Source organism: Saccoglossus kowalevskii, chromosome 4 (assembly GCF_978046115.1).
Source record: "Saccoglossus kowalevskii chromosome 4, keSacKowa6.1, whole genome shotgun sequence".
NCBI classification, from domain to species: Eukaryota; Metazoa; Hemichordata; class Enteropneusta; family Harrimaniidae; genus Saccoglossus; species Saccoglossus kowalevskii.
In genome coordinates this window covers 21,174,208-21,192,654 of record NC_140644.1, presented here as the reverse complement: position 1 = coordinate 21,192,654, position 18,447 = coordinate 21,174,208, and the positions used below count along the sequence as shown (strand labels likewise).

The window sequence follows — 18,447 nt, the reverse complement described above, 5'->3', positions numbered from 1 at the left end:
TAATTTGGGAAATCCATTCTGCAATAGTTACATTATGCAATCTTTTACTGATGTGTTATTCAGTAATTTCGTATATTAATTAATATTATATTGTATTTATATATATAGGTCAGGGGCATTGAATTGAAATAAACAAAAAGTAATTATGGTAAAAATTGTAAACCTTTTATTATAATCTATAAAGTATTATTATAGGAAATTTATTATAAAAACATCAAGGAATGATGGCTGTGAACTGTCTATGTATCTTATAATTTGTTTTCACCTGAAAACATTTTACACTCGTAATATAAAATGAATGTATATAAGTCGGTCATCTGACGCACGCGCTATATAAAGTCGGTTGAATGAAATCCCACGATTCATACGTCTAGGCGCCCTCACCACCTTATGTTTCTTGCTTTGACTAAATGTACAGCGTTCCAGGCACTTTACATAAAACGTAACTTTAATCCCAAATTCACAAGCAAGTGATTTGTTTACTGGTTTACTCAAACGGTGTTTATCTGTTCAGATAATGATATATAAGCGGTCCCGAGTTGGACGCATAACTTGAATGATTTCTGTAACTCCAGAAACGATTAAAAGTGTTTATGGGGAGGATATTGATGTAACAACTAAATGCTCTAGCGTATTTCCTTTTAAGGTGGTTTTAAATTTGTCCAAAATTTCGCTTATGAAAGTAAAAAGGATGTACAAAGCCCATTGTACGGGGACAATAGAAAAATATCATATTAAATTTCACATCGATAATGAATTGAACTAAAACATTGTGTCTTCACACTCGTTAACGGAAAAAATTAGCTGATGAAAAAGCAATGGTTGTGAGGAGGCGGTCAATTTCAACGACACGTGGCAAGAAACGTAGGTGGGTGGGACGGTAAACTCGGCTTGACGCACTGTGACGTAGTTAAATCCTAAGTGACACACCAAGTCATAGACGGATGATTTTTTAATTACTCCACATTAATCGATACGATACTATATTTGAAGCATGTTGATATTAATTTTTAATTATAATTATATTAAGTATTCGAAGTGAAATATCAAAACAGGTACAACATTACACATTATCCAGGCCAATGTACAATACCCTATATACATAATATTTGCACATATAAGTTCAGTAGCATATTGCTCATTACATATTGTAAGAAGAGTTTTTTTTTTCAACTCGAACCAAACAAAGGTAGATGTATTCTCGTGAGACCCGAATCATGAACATCACTATCACCAGTACAAACAACGAACATGATATAATAGATAGTTAGAATTCTATCAAATTTGATGTACCAATATCATCATGGTATTGGTACATTGCAGCCAATGATTGATAGGTAAACATTTAATGCAGCTATAAAATTGACGTCATCACAAATATGTCAAATACTAGAAAGGGAAATTCCACAAGAATCCACTGAAAATGACTTCATCGTGTTCTGCTCATCACAGAAAGTGTATGAAGCCAGAAACATTGGGGGGGGGGTATTAGTTCATCACCGTCTCAGTATTAATTTTCACTCTAATATTATTATGTATTAATGTTACCATGGCAATCAAGATGAGGATTTAAGAAACAACCCGCCTTGATTGCATAATATTGTCATGAATTTGTTTTTGCGTATCTGTTGACCGACTTAATTAGCTGATTATTAGCGAATTGCTGTGTTATGTCTGTCATCGTTTAGGCCTATTTGAAGTTTTGGACGGAACTTGGCTCAGTGATTTGGAACTAATTACGAGATAACCGTCGCTATTCTGATTACGATTTCTGACAGTTGGTATCCGTAGTTATTAATGTAGTGAACGATTAATCAAAAGATATGACGTATTCAGTACTTAGTGTGATTGGCTTTATGATTGAAAGTTACGCCCTAGAGTCTTTTTACTGTTTTGTAATTGTTTAGAGTTTTGAAAATGAATATAGTTGTTTTGAGTTGGTCTTGGGGAGTACTCCACGATAGACGCAGTCTAAGTCCAGCCTAGGAGAGTCTAAGTCCAGTCCTGGAGAGACTTGGGGCGAGCCTTGACGCAGTCTTGGGCGAGTCTTGGGTCAGCCTTGCGATAGTCTTGGGGATTTTTCCCCAGGGCGCTGTGTCTTATAGAGTGCTCGACTGATCGACTAAGACGAGAGCTGAAACGTATTTCGTTGTGTGTGTCTTATTTGACTGTAAAGTTAAGTGACGTTCCCGATCCCGCACCTCAAGGGGACGAGATATAGAGAGACGAGACGAGATTCCCCCCTGGCAAGTGTGGACAACCCCGTGGAGCAGAATTCCCCCCTGATAAAATACTGAACTGAAGACGCCTGATAGAATATATTATAAAAGCGACACACTGAGTGAACATGAACTCTCAGTATTTACATAGAAGTGATTCCTAGAAAGGGGTTAGTGCGAGGGATTAGCTGGGTGGGACCAGGGTGGGATAAACTGTAGAACCCTCATGGCGTATCATAGACTCAATAAAGGGGCCATTTTAGTTAGTGAGTATGGGAATAATAGATAACAACATTTCTCTCTAGAGGGCGCCTTTCAATCCACAGGTTTTGCTGAACAATTCCTTCTAATAAATAAACAAGTGATGTATATTACACGCGTTGTATGCGTCGCTATGGGTCCATGCATAAACTAATATATTACTACTTCTTCATTACAAATACCATCACTGGCAGGTTCTATATCTCGATGTATACGTGGCAATTCATGGATGATTCATCCCCGAGGTCATGTGACACTATCTCATTATTTGTAGGTTATAGTGGTATTGGTGTGGGGGTAGTGATATTTTATAACGGGTATACACACACTGGCACAGCATTTTCTGATACAACAGTTAAGTCTTACATCTTGTATTTATCTTTAAAAATTAATACAGAACAATACTGATTATTGAACACAGTACAAAATCATGTAAAAGAACATTGTTTACCGCTTGGCGTTGACTATTACATGATTTGTGCAAATTTTCACTGATTATTTAGGTAAATATATTCTTTCTTTTAAACGATTCCCTGACTGAAATCGTACGCGTGTTTCGTGTTGAAGGGCAAATTTCCGCCCAGGCAAACTTTAAAGTTCAATTTGATAACGCAAAATCGTAATTTTATATTGTAATCATATACCTAAAAGTGTTGGGTCCATGGCCATTTACACCAATTGTGCCGTTAATGCTTGGTATTCACTCTGATTTACTTATTGTTGTCATGACTACACATATACGGATACATCTATTTAATCTCAGGTACAACATTCCACCAAAGACGATTCACGCCACTCAGATATGTAAACCGTCGATAGAGGGCACACGTCACAAAGCGATCGGCTGATGGCGGTGTCCTAAATGTACACCATGACATCATGTACTATTTTTAGCATTTCCCAATATACTGTGTACAGATAATCCGACTTGATCCCGAGTTTGATTGGCTAATAAGGTGAGTATTTCGCAATTGCCATGGTGCCAGTCGATGACTCATCAGCCAGATTTAGCAATTTGGAGCCATGTGTTTACCTAAATTTGTGTATAAATTCTGCTGATGCTACCTAGGTAAATTATTAATATGATGACGAATATACAGATAAGTACTTCAAAGAAGACGAGTATTTCCAATACAGCGATGGAACACGATTCTTCTACGAGAGAAAACAGCAACAGGTTCGTATTGATGCGCTGATGAACGCATTCCTTCATTTCGTATGACAAATATTCCTTCCTGCTATCAGTCGATCGTTTTCTTCGGGTGAAATGAACATAAACACAACTTGTCTCTCATCGCTGTTTATTTCGCTCTCTCCGCAGTATAAACATGTCTATTACAGTGAAAGCATATTTGCAGACTGCCGACGACAGTCAAGAAATTCGTCGATTTGCTGTGGATCAGGGTGCATCCACAAGCTACGAGTACCTGTCTACGAAAATAACACAGGTATTCCCATCTATTGGAAGATCGGATTCGTTCACACTCTCGTACAGAGGTAAGCATTTTATTATTTCTGCATTCCATTAGCAACGACTCGGTAACCGAATATATGACACACTACTATAATAGGCGTGTTTCTAATAAATATTTGCAAATTTTCATATTTTATTGTTTATTTCACAATTTGCCGTTATTGTAATAAATAACAAGGGGTTATATCACTTTTCATCGCAACAAATTCTGAGCATACAATGTCATACAATGAAAATGCAAAACGTATATATATATATATATATATATATATATAAATAAATGTAATTTTACGAACCCGTGTGCGAGTTGTAAACATGTATAGTTCAACTTTAACCTCTGTCATTCATTGTTTGATGTGTCAGCTGCGATAGATATTATATACCGCTAATTCCCGTCAGTTACATTGTCTAAAAACTGAGTCATAAAATATGATCGATATTCAATTTTCTGAAAAATGTTATTGTTGTGCTATTATTTTGGGTACAATTTATGGCAACTGTCTGTACATAGTAAAATGTCTGTCCTAGAGTGGCTGGCGCTATTGTCGGTTACGTACATGCAAATTCAAGTTACTTTGTTATTCAAGTTATTCAAGCAATTTTGTGGAATTTTACTTGCATCTCATGGTGCCCGAATTAAGTGCAAACTAAAATGTTTTCGATTATCGTTAGCAAATAAATTTTGACTTACAACAATAATTACACGCCTGTGAGTATTGTTATAACCTAAACTTATTTTTATGCGAACATTCCAAAACAATTAATTTATTATTCATATCATGTAACACATATTAATCATAAAATAATCATCTATACCATATATTTAAAATTTGTTTGTATTAGGACGTACAACAATACATAGACATACTTGCTTAAGTGATACAATTCAATTTATTATTCAGGTTAAAATGAAGTATTTCTCATTGTCATTTCAGATAGCGAAGATGGCCTGGTCGCTTTCTCCAATGATACTGAATTGGCCGACGTTCTAGGCCAACTCAATGAAGGTATCTTGAAAGTCTACATACATCGTGAGTATATTTACTATATCATGATGATATATGTCATATCAAAGAAACAAGCATAGACATACAACAAGGAACTTAAATTTCGTACTTCGGCGTCACGAAATATCCAAAGCTTGAAAAAAACAAGGCGTATATCACGACAATACAAAACGTACGCAGCCTACATTAAAGCGCGGTGGTCGTCGCGCAGCGCGTGTTCGAATTTCATGTAAATAAACAATGTATTTTACACGCGTTGTATACGTCGCTATGAGTCCCATATCGAACAGGACGCGGCGCGACGACTGCCGCCCTTTAAATAATCAGTACAACATCACAAATTCGGTTTATCTACCGGACAAAGACATCATTTAAAAATAGTATTTTACATTTTTTTTTATTTCAGTGACTGGTAAAAAGTGTCGCAATAACGCATCAAAATGTCGCAAGAAAGTGTATCAACCTCGAATAACGTGTAATGGGTGTGAAAGCCGAATTGCTGGGCCACGTTTCAAGTGTGTTGTGTGTCCTGGTTATGATCTGTGTAAAGTCTGTGAGGAGAAAGGACTTCACCCAGAACACGAGATGATTAAGATGCGTAAACCACAGATTGGTCGTAGCCACATGGAGGTATGTTTGTTTAAAGTGTTTATCATCTAAGCTAAAAGTATTTCCATTCTTCAAGCTGTTCGCTATGGTGGAATAATTTCCATAATATCCCACTACAAAGTAGACAGTAAATAGATGATATTGCATTCTTTAAACAGAGTGAATTTATTTATCTAACAGGGATTTACCTCCCGTCCTGGTCTCTGGCAATTCGTATCTGGTGGCTTACGACCTAAGATGAAATGGAACCGTGTATGTAGAGAACGACGGCAAGAACACACAGAAATGCGTTCTGAATATGATTCAGAAGCCACAGAAGTTGCTTCTGGGAATACAAATGAGGGAACCAACCCACAGCAGAAGCATATAAAACATACTGTTCATATGTCAGGAACGTTAAGTAAGTAGGCTGAACGTATACAATCCGACTCAGCCCTAACCATATCAGCCTCATCATTCGTCCTAGCTAATTATATCTTATATTCTAACATTGAAAGTAAATTTTATCTTTATTTATTTATTTATTTATAGCGATCCCAAAACAGAAAAGACTGGTGCAAAGAAAAGTGATTTCTAAAACATCAAATAATGATGGAATGGAGTACAGAGAAAGTAAAGCTAGTAAAAATAACCACCAGCGACATCGTTTAAACCAACGTGCAGGAAAACATTTCATATTGCAAAAACCGTTCGGATGTTGCAAGGACTGCATACCTGAAATGAACATTCTGTCAACTCAACTTAAAAGATTCCAACAAGAACGAAAAATGAAGCAACACAGGGCAACACCTTTCAAAAGTCACAAGTGTAATGACCCAAATATACTGCTCATAACGACTCCTTCGCTTTTCAAAAGAATCAATCATTTAGAAAAAGAAGGAATGATCAAGAGAAACTGTTCCACACTGACAAAACCAGTTAAAGAGCACGGATGTATTGGTCCCAAAACGTGTGTCTCCGCTGGTAAACGGTATAGAAGATTCCATCAAGCACAGAGAAAGATGTACAAAGCAAGATGTAATCCAATGGCAAAACAGTTGGGGGGTCATCGATGCAGTCGTAATAGTATAACACTCAAATCAGGTCGTTTCTCAGATGGTAAAAAGTTCAAACGATGCAGTCAGTCACAGAGCGTCAAAGGTCAACAAAAGCAACATCCTGGAAGAATTGTTGCACATATGGCTGCCGCAACGTTCAATGCACAGAAGAGACACTTATCCACCAATTCGTCTCCTGGAATGGAAAATAGTAAAGGTGTGTAACATCTATTGTCGTCATTAAAGTATGTGTTCCATGTCCTAATGTTACAAGTTATATAATTAATTTTATTTGTCTTTACAGGTTTTGATGTCGATGTACATCGCCGTGGTATGCGTAAACATTGTGGTAAGGGACAAAAAGGTAATGGTCCTGGTAATCAATGGGGAAAAGGTCCACGTGGTTATAGAGGGTCTGCTGGTCTTGGTGGTCAAGTCGGTAGATGTCAACCTACCAAAGGACACATCCAGGATCAAGCCGTTGCTAGTAAACACTAAAACACTAATACTACTGGTATTAAGAGAGATAACCCCCGAAAGATAGCATTACTGATAGAAAATTTAATCAATATTATTTTAATGAAAATATTTTTTGTGAATTGTCCAATTCGAGTCCTCTATTGTTCAATGCAACAACCCATATCTGTAAAAAAACATTCACACAATATAGTATATGATTCGGTATAACGAGTCTAACCAAACAACCAACCGAAATGCAATGACAATTTAAATGTACACTGCACTGATTGAAATGTTTGGTTTGTTAAACTTCAACAATTCAATATGGTCTGTTTGTCTGAACGGGACACGTCAACATTGTAGTACATTTTTATAGTTTTATATTTAAGAAAATGAACCAATAATACATTAGATAAAGTTGTCCTAGTTACATCAAACATAATTTATTCATCACATATTGTAGTTATTTCAGCAGAAATTATTATATTTATTCAAGTTATGATATTTCATAGTATTTTATATGTATCATATTTCTGACTCTCAACACTGGAATAGTTATTATCAGTATGGTATATATATTGTGTATTTTTACATATGCATGGGTATGGGAATTATTAAACTGTTGAAACTTACATTCTTTGTTCAGAGTCTTTGTATATCTCACACTGCATACGTAGTCAGTGCTAGGGTAGGCTGGAATCCTGCCATTCAGAGTGCCTTTTCCAGGGTACTAGTACCTTGGGAATCGATATGTAAATACACAAACGGCACGGAATTCTGGGTCATCAATATTGGCTTTCTCCCGAACTCCGCACAGTTCGATGCGCGTTACTTATCGTAAAGCGCAAAGGCCTCTGGGAAGGAGATCGGCTTTCTCCATGACTTCAGTACATTACCATGGGAACTCGCATGCGCAGACTGTCCCATACGTAAGACCTATCCACAACCTTCCTAACCGATTTACAAGTCTTTATCTGTACATTTGTAAAAGTCTCCCGATATTGCACGATTGACACGTGGCACGTGTTGGCGTCAAACGTTGACCATGTTCACACCCCCCCCGGGAGGGGGGCTCGGTATTCCAAGTCAGACCTGGTACCCATGCTGAAGTATAGCTTTTCAAAATAGCCTCTAAACACGTACTTATTTTTGTGAAATTATACCCCTTTTCAAGTGCAAAAACTTAAAATACCCTATATACATATTAAAATCATACTGTTTCCAAGTTGAAGTAATATGAATTCATGAGATTCCTTTTTTCACACTTTATTATAACACGGTACACGCGTATAGCATCAAATAACTAAATAACACCCCGTTTACCCTTGGCAAATGTAACATGTAAATGTTCACGTATACAAATGATCACAATATGCAACTTCCACCAGTAGTGGCGCTCTTCATCAAGCCACGTTCTTTACACTGTTTTGAGCGTTTGCAAATACGTCATCGTACAATTAATTTGCATTTAACAATTCACTGGTATTGCAATAATAGTAAATATCTGACAGTGTATCTAATAAATGATAGAGAACTGAAACCAATTCCATGTCATCTCGCTTCGTGTGCTAAATATATATTCTCATCTGTATACTCGTATTGTTCTTAGTAGAATATATTATTCCAGATGAGAATTAGACCCACTATTTACCAATTCACGCATAGAATCATTCAGCTTCAAATTACACAGTTCTCATCGAACCTACTTTTACTCAGTTTGGCAGGTTTGCAATTACTTGTATGTGCAATAATGTTCATTCTTACAATAAATTAACAAATCATTTCTGAAAAATTTCTGCCAGCCCGAACAAGCAATATTTCCATCTGCAATCATTTCTTTAAAATCTTATTATTGTTGGCACTGCCTTCCCGAGAAGCAACGAATGTGTGGTTAGGAGTTTCAAATGATAAGAACAGTCTCGTGACGCTGAGGTGGAAGATAAGATTACAAATAGCTGGTTGGTGATATAAAGTGTGTACTCTTTCAAGGATTAAAAAAACTCTCCACAATTGAAGATTTTCAAGCCATTGTTAACCCACCGAGATTATAACCCCAATATTCGCGGGAAATGTTTTCACTGTCAATCGACAGACAATTGATTAAAATTTGAGTTCGATCATGTCTCATCGTTTATAAGCCTATGCCTGATTTATAAGCGATGTATATCGCATAGACACAGTAAGACACGGTACCCAGTACTGGTCTGAGTCGTCTCATATGTGAAACACGTGTCTCAACAACTTTACCTTCAATGTATTCAAATAGTGCCAATTAGCAATGATTTGTGTCTTAACATGACTACAATACACATATACACATATTATCCGTAATCGTCTCAAGTTATAATGAAATAAAGTTTATTGTTATAATTTGAATACGCATTCAGAACTAAAAAATAACACTAGCATAATAATTACTGACATTCCTGACAACTTTCCCAAAATAATATTTTTTCGTTCAAAAATAATACTAGACGAGCTAACACAACCTGCAGGTGTACAAGAACGCGGTGGTTGTACTTCAAGTCTTTCTAGACTGTTTCTACAGTAAAACTGACGCTCCAAATAATTGAATATCACCAAACAGCATTTAAGAACCATGTACTATATAAAATAAATCGGATCGGTTATGATTTCAATGATTGATAATCTCATAAGAAGATCATTAAATATCCAGGTATGGCCCCGGTTTTTTGTTTGCCAGGGTGATTTTAATTTCAAATAGATTCCGTTATCCAAACGTTATCCAAATATATACATAAATTGGTTGCAGTAAAAACTGCTTCATTCACTTTTACTGATTGGCTGGTGGTAACCTGTGTACATTCACTTTTTCGCTGAATTTAAAGGGGAACCGCTCAATCCCAGGGATTGCACCAAAGAATCATGGGACACTATTGTTTATGTTGTTTACAATGTTAATCAAATCTTTTGTTATCCATTGTTATTTTAATCCAGAAAGTAAATTTGTTGTGAAATTAATCTTAACTGGAAGGTGCCCCTTTAAGGAGAAAAATGACTCGATGTACTATAATTAGAGTAGCAAGAAAATGTTCTTAAACTGTTTCTAAAACATTTCTCAGATATTATTCAGATTCATTCTTGTACATTTCTAAATCGATATGGCAGATTCATAATATTTTACGCTGAAATGTACACCGCAGTGGTGGTCAAGGTTAGATGGTATGTGACCCCTTCTTTTATACGTCGTTACTTCTTTATATAATACTTCTTACAAAAGTGCCACTTATTTAAGATCCTATGAAGAATTACCGGCCACTTATTCAGTCAGTTTATCGTGTTTCTTTTGGTAGTACAAGTTTAATGCGAGGTATTTATGGTTATCAAACATGTCAATATTAAAGTGGGGGAGTTGTCACCTGCGCATGCGTCAGATGGCCATAGCGTGTCTTTGTTAACAAATAAGCGTCTACACATGAGCCTTTGCGTTTTAGCGTGTGTTGTTATCATCGCTTGGGACTCAATTCCCGCGCGTGCTCAGGTGACGACCCTCCCGCTTACTTTATTCACTTGCTTTATTATTATTAAATAAATAAATAAATAAATAATTAAATAAATAAATAAATAAATAAATAAATAAATAAATAAATAAATAAATAAATAAATAAATAAATAAATAAATAAATAAATAAATAAATAAATAAATAAATAAATATAAGTTGTTTTGTCAAGAAGTAGTTTCAAAATATTAATTTATCATAATCTATGGCACTGATCCACAAGTTAGAGGTACGCCCTCTGGTGATAGCAGTTCATATTCAGATGACCCTCGTTTTCTTAATTTGGATTGTTTCTCGCTGTATTTCGGTCCAATCGATGCTAAATAATCCAGTTCCCTATAATCGGACGACACGGGCAATCCATTCCTGGGTACAACATCTAGTTTGTTATGCTTTGGCTTTTTGTATCTGAAAATAAAACGTTTATTGTATTCTTAAATAAATCATATCATCAATCAGATGATGCACGCCCTTTAATTAAAGTTTTTCTTGTTTTTGATAATTCAGCCATAATTCTTCATATATTGTAAAGAAGTTCTAGGTTCGACTAAAATAATCTCATTCTTAGACACAAAATATTGTCTCATAGTTTGCGCATTTGAGTGATATTCCTGTACATGTCCCTTTAATACGAAACATTGGACAGTACATTCTCTTGAATAGTACTTACAGTTTGAGAAGAAGGGAAGAGCAGATGACCGAGATAGATGAAGCAGCCATGACACCAGCAGCCATCCACGGCTCCAACATCACACATACCGGCATAAGTATACCTAAAATAACAATATTAGGATTATATAAAGTGTTTTCTTTTCAAAATGAGAGTAGTTTGTGTTCAGTAATAATATTTTTCTTTGAAATTACACAATTAGAAGCTGTGCAAATGTGTTGATGTTGCTTAAACACACTATTAATAATCATTGACATACAACACCAACTGCGACGATTTAGACCAGTTATACGACACACTGATCACAGTAAATAATAAAACATCCTACCTGCCGCAATGGGTATAGTTATTATATTGTAAATAATGGCAAATCCAAAATTAATTCGAATCCGTCGAACTGTACACTTTGATAAATCAATAGCCGCAACAACATAAAGTAGATCGTTCTAAAAAGCAAGTAATAATTTGAATAAGTTCTGGTGGGGTTAATTGACATAAAACAATATGAATAGAATACTTACGTGTTTAGTACATTAAAGCGGGAGGGTCGTCACCTGCGCACGCGCGGGGAATTGAATCCCAAGCGACGAAAACAACACACGCCAAAAACGCAAAGGCTCGTGGGTAGACGCTTCTTTGTAAACAGTGATGCGCTATGGCTATCTGACGCATGCGCAGGTGACGACTGCCCCGCTTTAATATATTATAATAGTCGAGATCAAATAAAAATAGAACGAGATAAATTATTACGCATAAAACAAAACAGAGTGTTACCTTGATAAGTACAACGTCAGCAGCCTCCACCGCGATGTCAGTCCCTGATCCTATTGCAATGCCTACATCGGCCTGTGCCAGAGCCGGTGAATCGTTGACTCCGTCACCAACCATGGCAACCGTGTGACCTTGAACCTGGAGTTCTTTAATTCGATTCACTTTCTCTGACGGAAGTACTTCGGCACATACATTGGTGATTCCAGACTGGTGAGTATATCAGGCATTGAGTCATTTTAAATATTACAAGCAGACATTATTATTACAATCATCGAAATATTAATATTTGCTTCTGAAGATTTTAAAAGTTTCTATTTTTTTTTTTAATTTGTGAACAAAGATCGTTACCGTGACTAGATTTAGAAACATACAGTGGGAGGAGCTGTTCCCAAATAACAAAACGTTTTCAGACACTCTAATTTCTAAACATCATTTTCTCAGTAATAAGTCAGTTATATGAGCAAATAGTATCCATTTAATTGCCACCTGACAGTATATGCATTAATTAAATAATTTTCCAGAATATGGCAGAAGAATTAAAATGTAAGTTCAATAGTCAAGAACCATAATAATAACAACAGAAACAAAGACAACCCCGCTGATAAAAACACAACAATTACAATTAGAATCAAAATCCTAGTTAAGGTAGGAAATAGTTTAATTTTGTGTTTACCTGCTTTGCAATTGCTGTGGCAGTTTTTGCATTGTCACCAGTAAGTAATATAACAGCTATGTCCATTCCATGTAAAATCCGCACAGCCAATGGGGCTTCCTCTTTTAGTGTGTCAGCAACAATTATCATCCCAATTAATTGTCCTGTGAAAAAAGTAATCAAACTACATGTATAGAGCAAACTAAAACTAAAAAGTAATTCGTCAATAAAAAACACACAAAAAAAACAAGGGAACTTTGTTTTACCTCTACATAACCAGACTTTTTAAAATGCTTTCATGGGGCTACATGTATTACGCCTGTCTATTAGGTGTGTTAACAATAAGTATGTCAATTTTGTTCGTACACATTCATATTCCAGTAAGTATGGCATTGTGGGTTTTACGAGTAATATGACAGTTTAAGATTCTATCTGAGCGTAAATATCATTACCATTGATGGCCACTAACACTGCGGTTCGTCCCATATCTTCGTGTTCTGCCATTGCAGAATCCATCGATGACGTCACAGTCAGGCCATTTTGCCTCATCCAATCACGTTTACCGATTAAAACGTTGTATTCAATGACTTGAAACGAATCATCCGGCTTTGTGGCATCATCTGTGGTCAATCAGAAAATTACCATAATTTAAAACTTGTAGTTCAAGTAGTACATTTATACGTCATGGACTGGTAAAAGATCACATAGAAGAGAAAAGGATCATTCCGCATACCTGCTACAGGCTTCCCAGTATGTACAGTCTTCGTGTCTGGTGTTAGTTTATCAACAGCTTCCGAGAGTACGAGCATTGCATTGCTGAATGAACCACTGTCATCTTTTACAACTGATGTCAATAATTCCTCTATTCCACTGACTTTACATGTCAGTCCATATCCTGGCACTGATTCAAAATGGTTACATCTTCCAAGTTGTTCGCTTTGTAACACCTGTATAAAACAATAATAAATATGTAGTAGTTTGCAGAAGTGTTAATGGTAATTAAAGTTTATAATAAAGCGATGAAGTGCAGCTGCAACATGGAGGAATGGAGGTTTTTCTCATGTCTATTGTTTTTGTTGAATTGTATTCGTGCAATTGACAAACCAGGCAAGGTTGTTAAAGGGCGGCAGTCGTCGTGCCGCGTCCTGTTCGATATGGGACTCATAGTGACGTATACAACGCGTGTAAAACACATTGTTTATTTACATGAAATTCGAACACGCGCTTTAAAGTGAACAACATTACGTATATCACAATTCCACATCGTCCCTGTGGCATGATTTATTGAACTTGTGATACCACGTAAATACGACGAATCTGCACGAACCAGCGACCACTTACCGTTTTCGCATATCGTGTTATGGCAATTCCATATGGATGTTCACTGTGGGATTCGGCGGTACCGGCAATGGCAAGAAATTTATGAGCAGTGTAACCAGTGGTGCCGAAGAGGGCATTGGTCACAACTCGTGGAGTCCCCTGCGTGATAGTCCCTGTTTTATCAAAAACAACCACGTCAACCTGAAAGATGTAAACAACAATCAACCCAATCAGTTTTTAAAATTGTAGATATATTGCATTACCAATATAGTGAACTCATGGAGATTGATTTATCTTTTAAGAACTTTAATTTATGCAAGTTAATGAGAAGAGAATGTTTGCTGTCTTTTTATTAGACGAAAAAGGATGTTTGCCACTTCCCTAAAATTAGATTTGGGGAAGCATCAATAATTCGTTATTCGATTTTCATACTTTAGATGGGGTCTTGATGGCTAGAAATTTAGCTGTATTCCGTAGTTTTGGAATGAATAAAAGTGGAGTTGTAACGAACTAAAGATAATATACTATAGAGTAACCTGAAGGGGGCCGGGATGCTAATGATGACGTAAACGTGGGCAAATTTCAACTTAGTTGACTGATCTCGATAGGCACTGGTTGGATGGGCAGTTATTTAAAGTGTCTTTTCAAACAAAGATAGTTAAAGTATATTTTGGAAGTTTGAATAGTTGGACTGCAAGACTACTAGTTGCTGGTAGTATCAGTAAAACTGGGAATAAATTATCCCATCACTAGACTCTCTGTTTACTGACTGTACAATGTTCGTCGTTGGAAGATCAGCAAATTTTCAACACACTATCTAGTATGTATTAACCACAAAATACGTTAGAAAATGGTAGTGGTCTCGATTTTGAGAGCTACTTAAATGCGTGGACATTCCTAGTTGCGGGAGCCAGTGACTTGATCCAATATAAAACTTTATAGGTTTTCGGTCAAAATTAAGAAACATAGTGAGCTGTGATGGTCAAAGAGGGTAAACTTGCCTTTTGCGTCACTTCCAATGGTTCACCGCCTTTGATCAGTATCCCATTTACAGCTCCGACACCAGTACCAACCATGACGGCTGTGGGTGTGGCCAGACCCAAAGCGCAGGGACACGCAATACACAATACAGAGATTGCACAACTGAAAGCAAGTTGCAGTATTGCTGCGTGTTCGCTTAACTGAGGTTCTGAAGACTTGAAATAGAATTAAAGAAATAAGAAAACAAAAACATTTATATAGGTCAATGCTCTCACCTATGTCTTAGTAACATACAAAATATTAAAAGTCAGGTGTTTATTATGTAACATTACACATAGAAGGTATGTTCCTTACTTCAGTTTGGCTAGTGCAGTGATTTAGATAATTCTCAAAATATCCACTATAACCCAGGATGAAATGTATCACCAACGTCAGCACCGATAACACAATAATTATAGGTACAAAATATCCGGCTATTTTGTCAGCCAGGCGTTGAATTGGAGCCTGAAATAAAAAAACAGTGTAAAGGTAAGCATGATAATAGCTACCGTGACGTCTGGTTCGATATGACATACTAAACTGATGGTCAGTTGTAGCGACATTATCCAAGTCATGTTCCAAGTGTGGCCGGTGTGCATTCCAGCCCCTGTCTATATATGCATATAATCGTATTGTACTATATTGGTTCCCATCAGTTTAAAGCGGGAGAGTCGTCACCTCCGCATGCATCAGGTAGCCGGAGCGTGTCAGTGTTTACACACAAGCGTCTATCCATTTTTTCTTTTCGCGTGTGTTGTTATCGTCGCTTGGGACTCAATTTGCGCGTGCGTGCGTGCGTACACATTCATACCTTTGATGTCTGTGCCTCTTCTACCAGTCTAACAATCTGCGATAATGTAGTGTCAGATCCAACACGAGTTGCTTGTATGAGAATATTACCGTGTTGATTGATGGTTCCGCCAACTACATGATCACCTGAAAACCATTAATGAAATTAGAAGTCAACTGTTAAACTATTAACAAATAATATTTTGCATCTAAATATAAGTAAGATAGTACATTATATATTAATGTCATTAAAAATTAAAATTTTAAATAATTTAACGAAGATATTGGCTTCTATATCATTATATTCACTGGAATGAATTTCCAGTTCCCATCCACATTATGTGCGATATTTCTATAGCGACGACACGCGGGCCAGATAACGTTTGTTTAGGAACCTCGTAAACCCAAGTTATTTATATATCTTTACCTCCTTGTGTTTAATATTTTACTGCCACGACGGACGGCGTACGAGATGCTTTAATTGACATACAATCTGCAACGCGAAACAATCCTCTAAAGACATTCAATTCCGCCAATAGATCTGCCAGAATGTATTTTCTGATGCTAATATATTATTGCATTTTTCGGTAATAATAATAATAATCTTTATTGTTATCGTACCTCTATGGGACTTTGATTATAGAATACAATAAAAGTATAGCAATAAAAAAATGAATGAGACTAAAAGAGTATAAAACAAAGTTTTTAATAAAATATAATAAATTAGAGTAAATGTTTTTATTTATTTTGAGGCAGCTGGTAGTACTTTTTTCATGTTTTTCTCTCGGATTTTAAAACAATCATGCATGTACTATTGAGGAACTGATTTGTTACAACCATTGTTTAGTATTGCAACTATTTTTTCTTTGTCAGGAAGTTTGGGAGGGAGCAGCAAATTTTTGAGAAGCTCATTTTGGTAATATCTTATAGCATTGTCGAGGGGGGTTTATTCATTACATTATGATAAATTTTTATAACGTTAAAAGCTGATTATCATTCCATTAATGCTTAAAAATGATTACGTTCATATTAATTACATTAATAGTTGTTACATACGCCTGTGATTAAAAAAATACCTTGTTTCTTATTGACCGGCATGGACTCCCCAGTTATAATGGACTCGTCGACCATTGATATCCCATCATACACTACTCCGTCCACTGGAATCTTAGTTCCCGGAAATATTTTTAGTATGTCTCCTTTGTGCAACAATTCCACGCTGATTTCATCTTCGCTGATTGGATGACCTTCGTCGTCGAATCGAACCAATATGGCTTCGCTACATTGAAGTGAGATTAGCTGTGCTAATGCAGAGGATGTCTTTGCCTGACACGTAAAAAAACTGTATTATAACATTTCTGTTGATTCTCATCTCGGTGTATTAACTGAAAGACTCAATATTGCAGTATTGATTTTTATATTTTATGTTGATACACGCCATAATATGTGTTTTGAATTAAAGGTGTGTACTATAAATTCAAAGAGCATGCGTCACCCAGAGTGTACATCGACAATCAATATCGAATACAATACAAATATTACAACTTAGACACGAGGTGTGCCCGATGGTTTGACTTTTTAATTAGATAAACCAGATTGAGATAAGATGCCAAACCCCTTGAAAGTTGACACTTCCATTGAAAACATGTACGAATGCATGTGTCACCGGAAGAAGTCACTTTTTTGGTTAAAAAAAAAGAGTTCTGTAATTTCAGCATTCGTTATCGGAAATATTGGCATCATTCCTAAAACGCGTTGTTTTAGTCATTAAAATAAGTATGAACTATAGTTCTAAGTAGGGGGTATACATTTTTTTGTATGCTGCTATCTGGAAAGGGGTAGGGGTCAGAACGTGACCCTAACGTTTGTTCAGGATAGTTCCCCTGCCCTGGTACAATCCACCACGATCGCCCATCATCGTTTGCGGGTGCAATCTCAAATACAAGTATCTTATATTTTAACGTATCAGTGATTTGACTGGACATACACAACTAATCTGACCACTGAAGCTATATTTAGAATACACATGGCCAAAACAAAAACTGATAGCACAAGCTCATGGATTCAACACTGAGTGTACAAGTCATGATAATAGAATGTAATTTTCAAATGTTGCTTTTACGCAATGTACAGTATATGAACAAAATGGCGGCTTTAGAATGACCTACCTTTGCTTTGTACTCCAACCATTTGCCAAGACTTACAAACATAATTAGCATAGGAGGTGTGTCGAAGAATGTCATGGGGCTTACGTGTATCCCATGTTCAGCATCAATCACCATAGCGATGATAACGATGACGACGGAGTACAGATACGCTACAGTAGTTGCCATGGCAATGAGGACGTCCATGTTAGCCGATTTGTGCCGGAGGGCTTTGAATGCACCCACATAGAAATAACGGCCACCAAGGAACTATGATTAGATCAACATTTAAAGATTAAAGAAGGTTAACAGAGATTATTCACGAAAAAGTATTTGGATTAGTTTTCTTTATCGCCTGCAATGCTAAATACGTACATTTGGTATTTTCAGGAATTTATAACTTGATATCTGAAAAATCATGACTGCGAATCGTTTAACGGGTGTTATTTTTACTGAAGGTAGCTGGGATAAAATCAAAACAAAATCTGCTTTGG

The 18,447-nt window shown here is 36.3% G+C and overlaps 2 protein-coding genes across 2 annotated transcripts in view; one reads left to right on the top strand and one right to left on the bottom strand.

Annotated features, from left to right (window-relative positions):
* Positions 1–2,760: 2,760 nt before the first annotated feature.
* LOC102804636 (uncharacterized) lies at positions 2,761–7,698 on the top strand. Its single transcript, XM_085497949.1, has 9 exons — positions 2,761–2,834; positions 3,244–3,436; positions 3,550–3,657; positions 3,802–3,977; positions 4,890–4,985; positions 5,368–5,591; positions 5,751–5,970; positions 6,102–6,824; positions 6,912–7,698. Exons 3-9 carry the CDS (start codon positions 3,563–3,565, stop codon positions 7,103–7,105), a joined length of 1,728 nt encoding a protein of 575 aa, XP_085354075.1. The 5' UTR covers positions 2,761–2,834; positions 3,244–3,436; positions 3,550–3,562; the 3' UTR covers positions 7,106–7,698.
* A 1,704-nt stretch (positions 7,699–9,402) lies between these two features.
* LOC102806103 (copper-transporting ATPase 1-like) overlaps positions 9,403–18,447 on the bottom strand; it is a 44,024-nt gene continuing 34,979 nt past the window's right edge. Inside the window, exons 7-19 of the mRNA XM_085497948.1 lie at positions 17,978–18,223; positions 16,886–17,135; positions 15,832–15,956; positions 15,309–15,485; positions 15,002–15,181; positions 14,022–14,201; positions 13,414–13,627; positions 13,133–13,300; positions 12,702–12,844; positions 12,032–12,235; positions 11,586–11,703; positions 11,258–11,360; positions 9,403–10,995 (exon numbers count right to left, since the gene is read on the bottom strand). Coding sequence (XP_085354074.1) covers positions 10,791–10,995; positions 11,258–11,360; positions 11,586–11,703; positions 12,032–12,235; positions 12,702–12,844; positions 13,133–13,300; positions 13,414–13,627; positions 14,022–14,201; positions 15,002–15,181; positions 15,309–15,485; positions 15,832–15,956; positions 16,886–17,135; positions 17,978–18,223 — 2,313 coding nt within the window. The 3' untranslated portion in view covers positions 9,403–10,790. The remainder of the gene's footprint in view (positions 10,996–11,257; positions 11,361–11,585; positions 11,704–12,031; positions 12,236–12,701; positions 12,845–13,132; positions 13,301–13,413; positions 13,628–14,021; positions 14,202–15,001; positions 15,182–15,308; positions 15,486–15,831; positions 15,957–16,885; positions 17,136–17,977; positions 18,224–18,447) is intronic.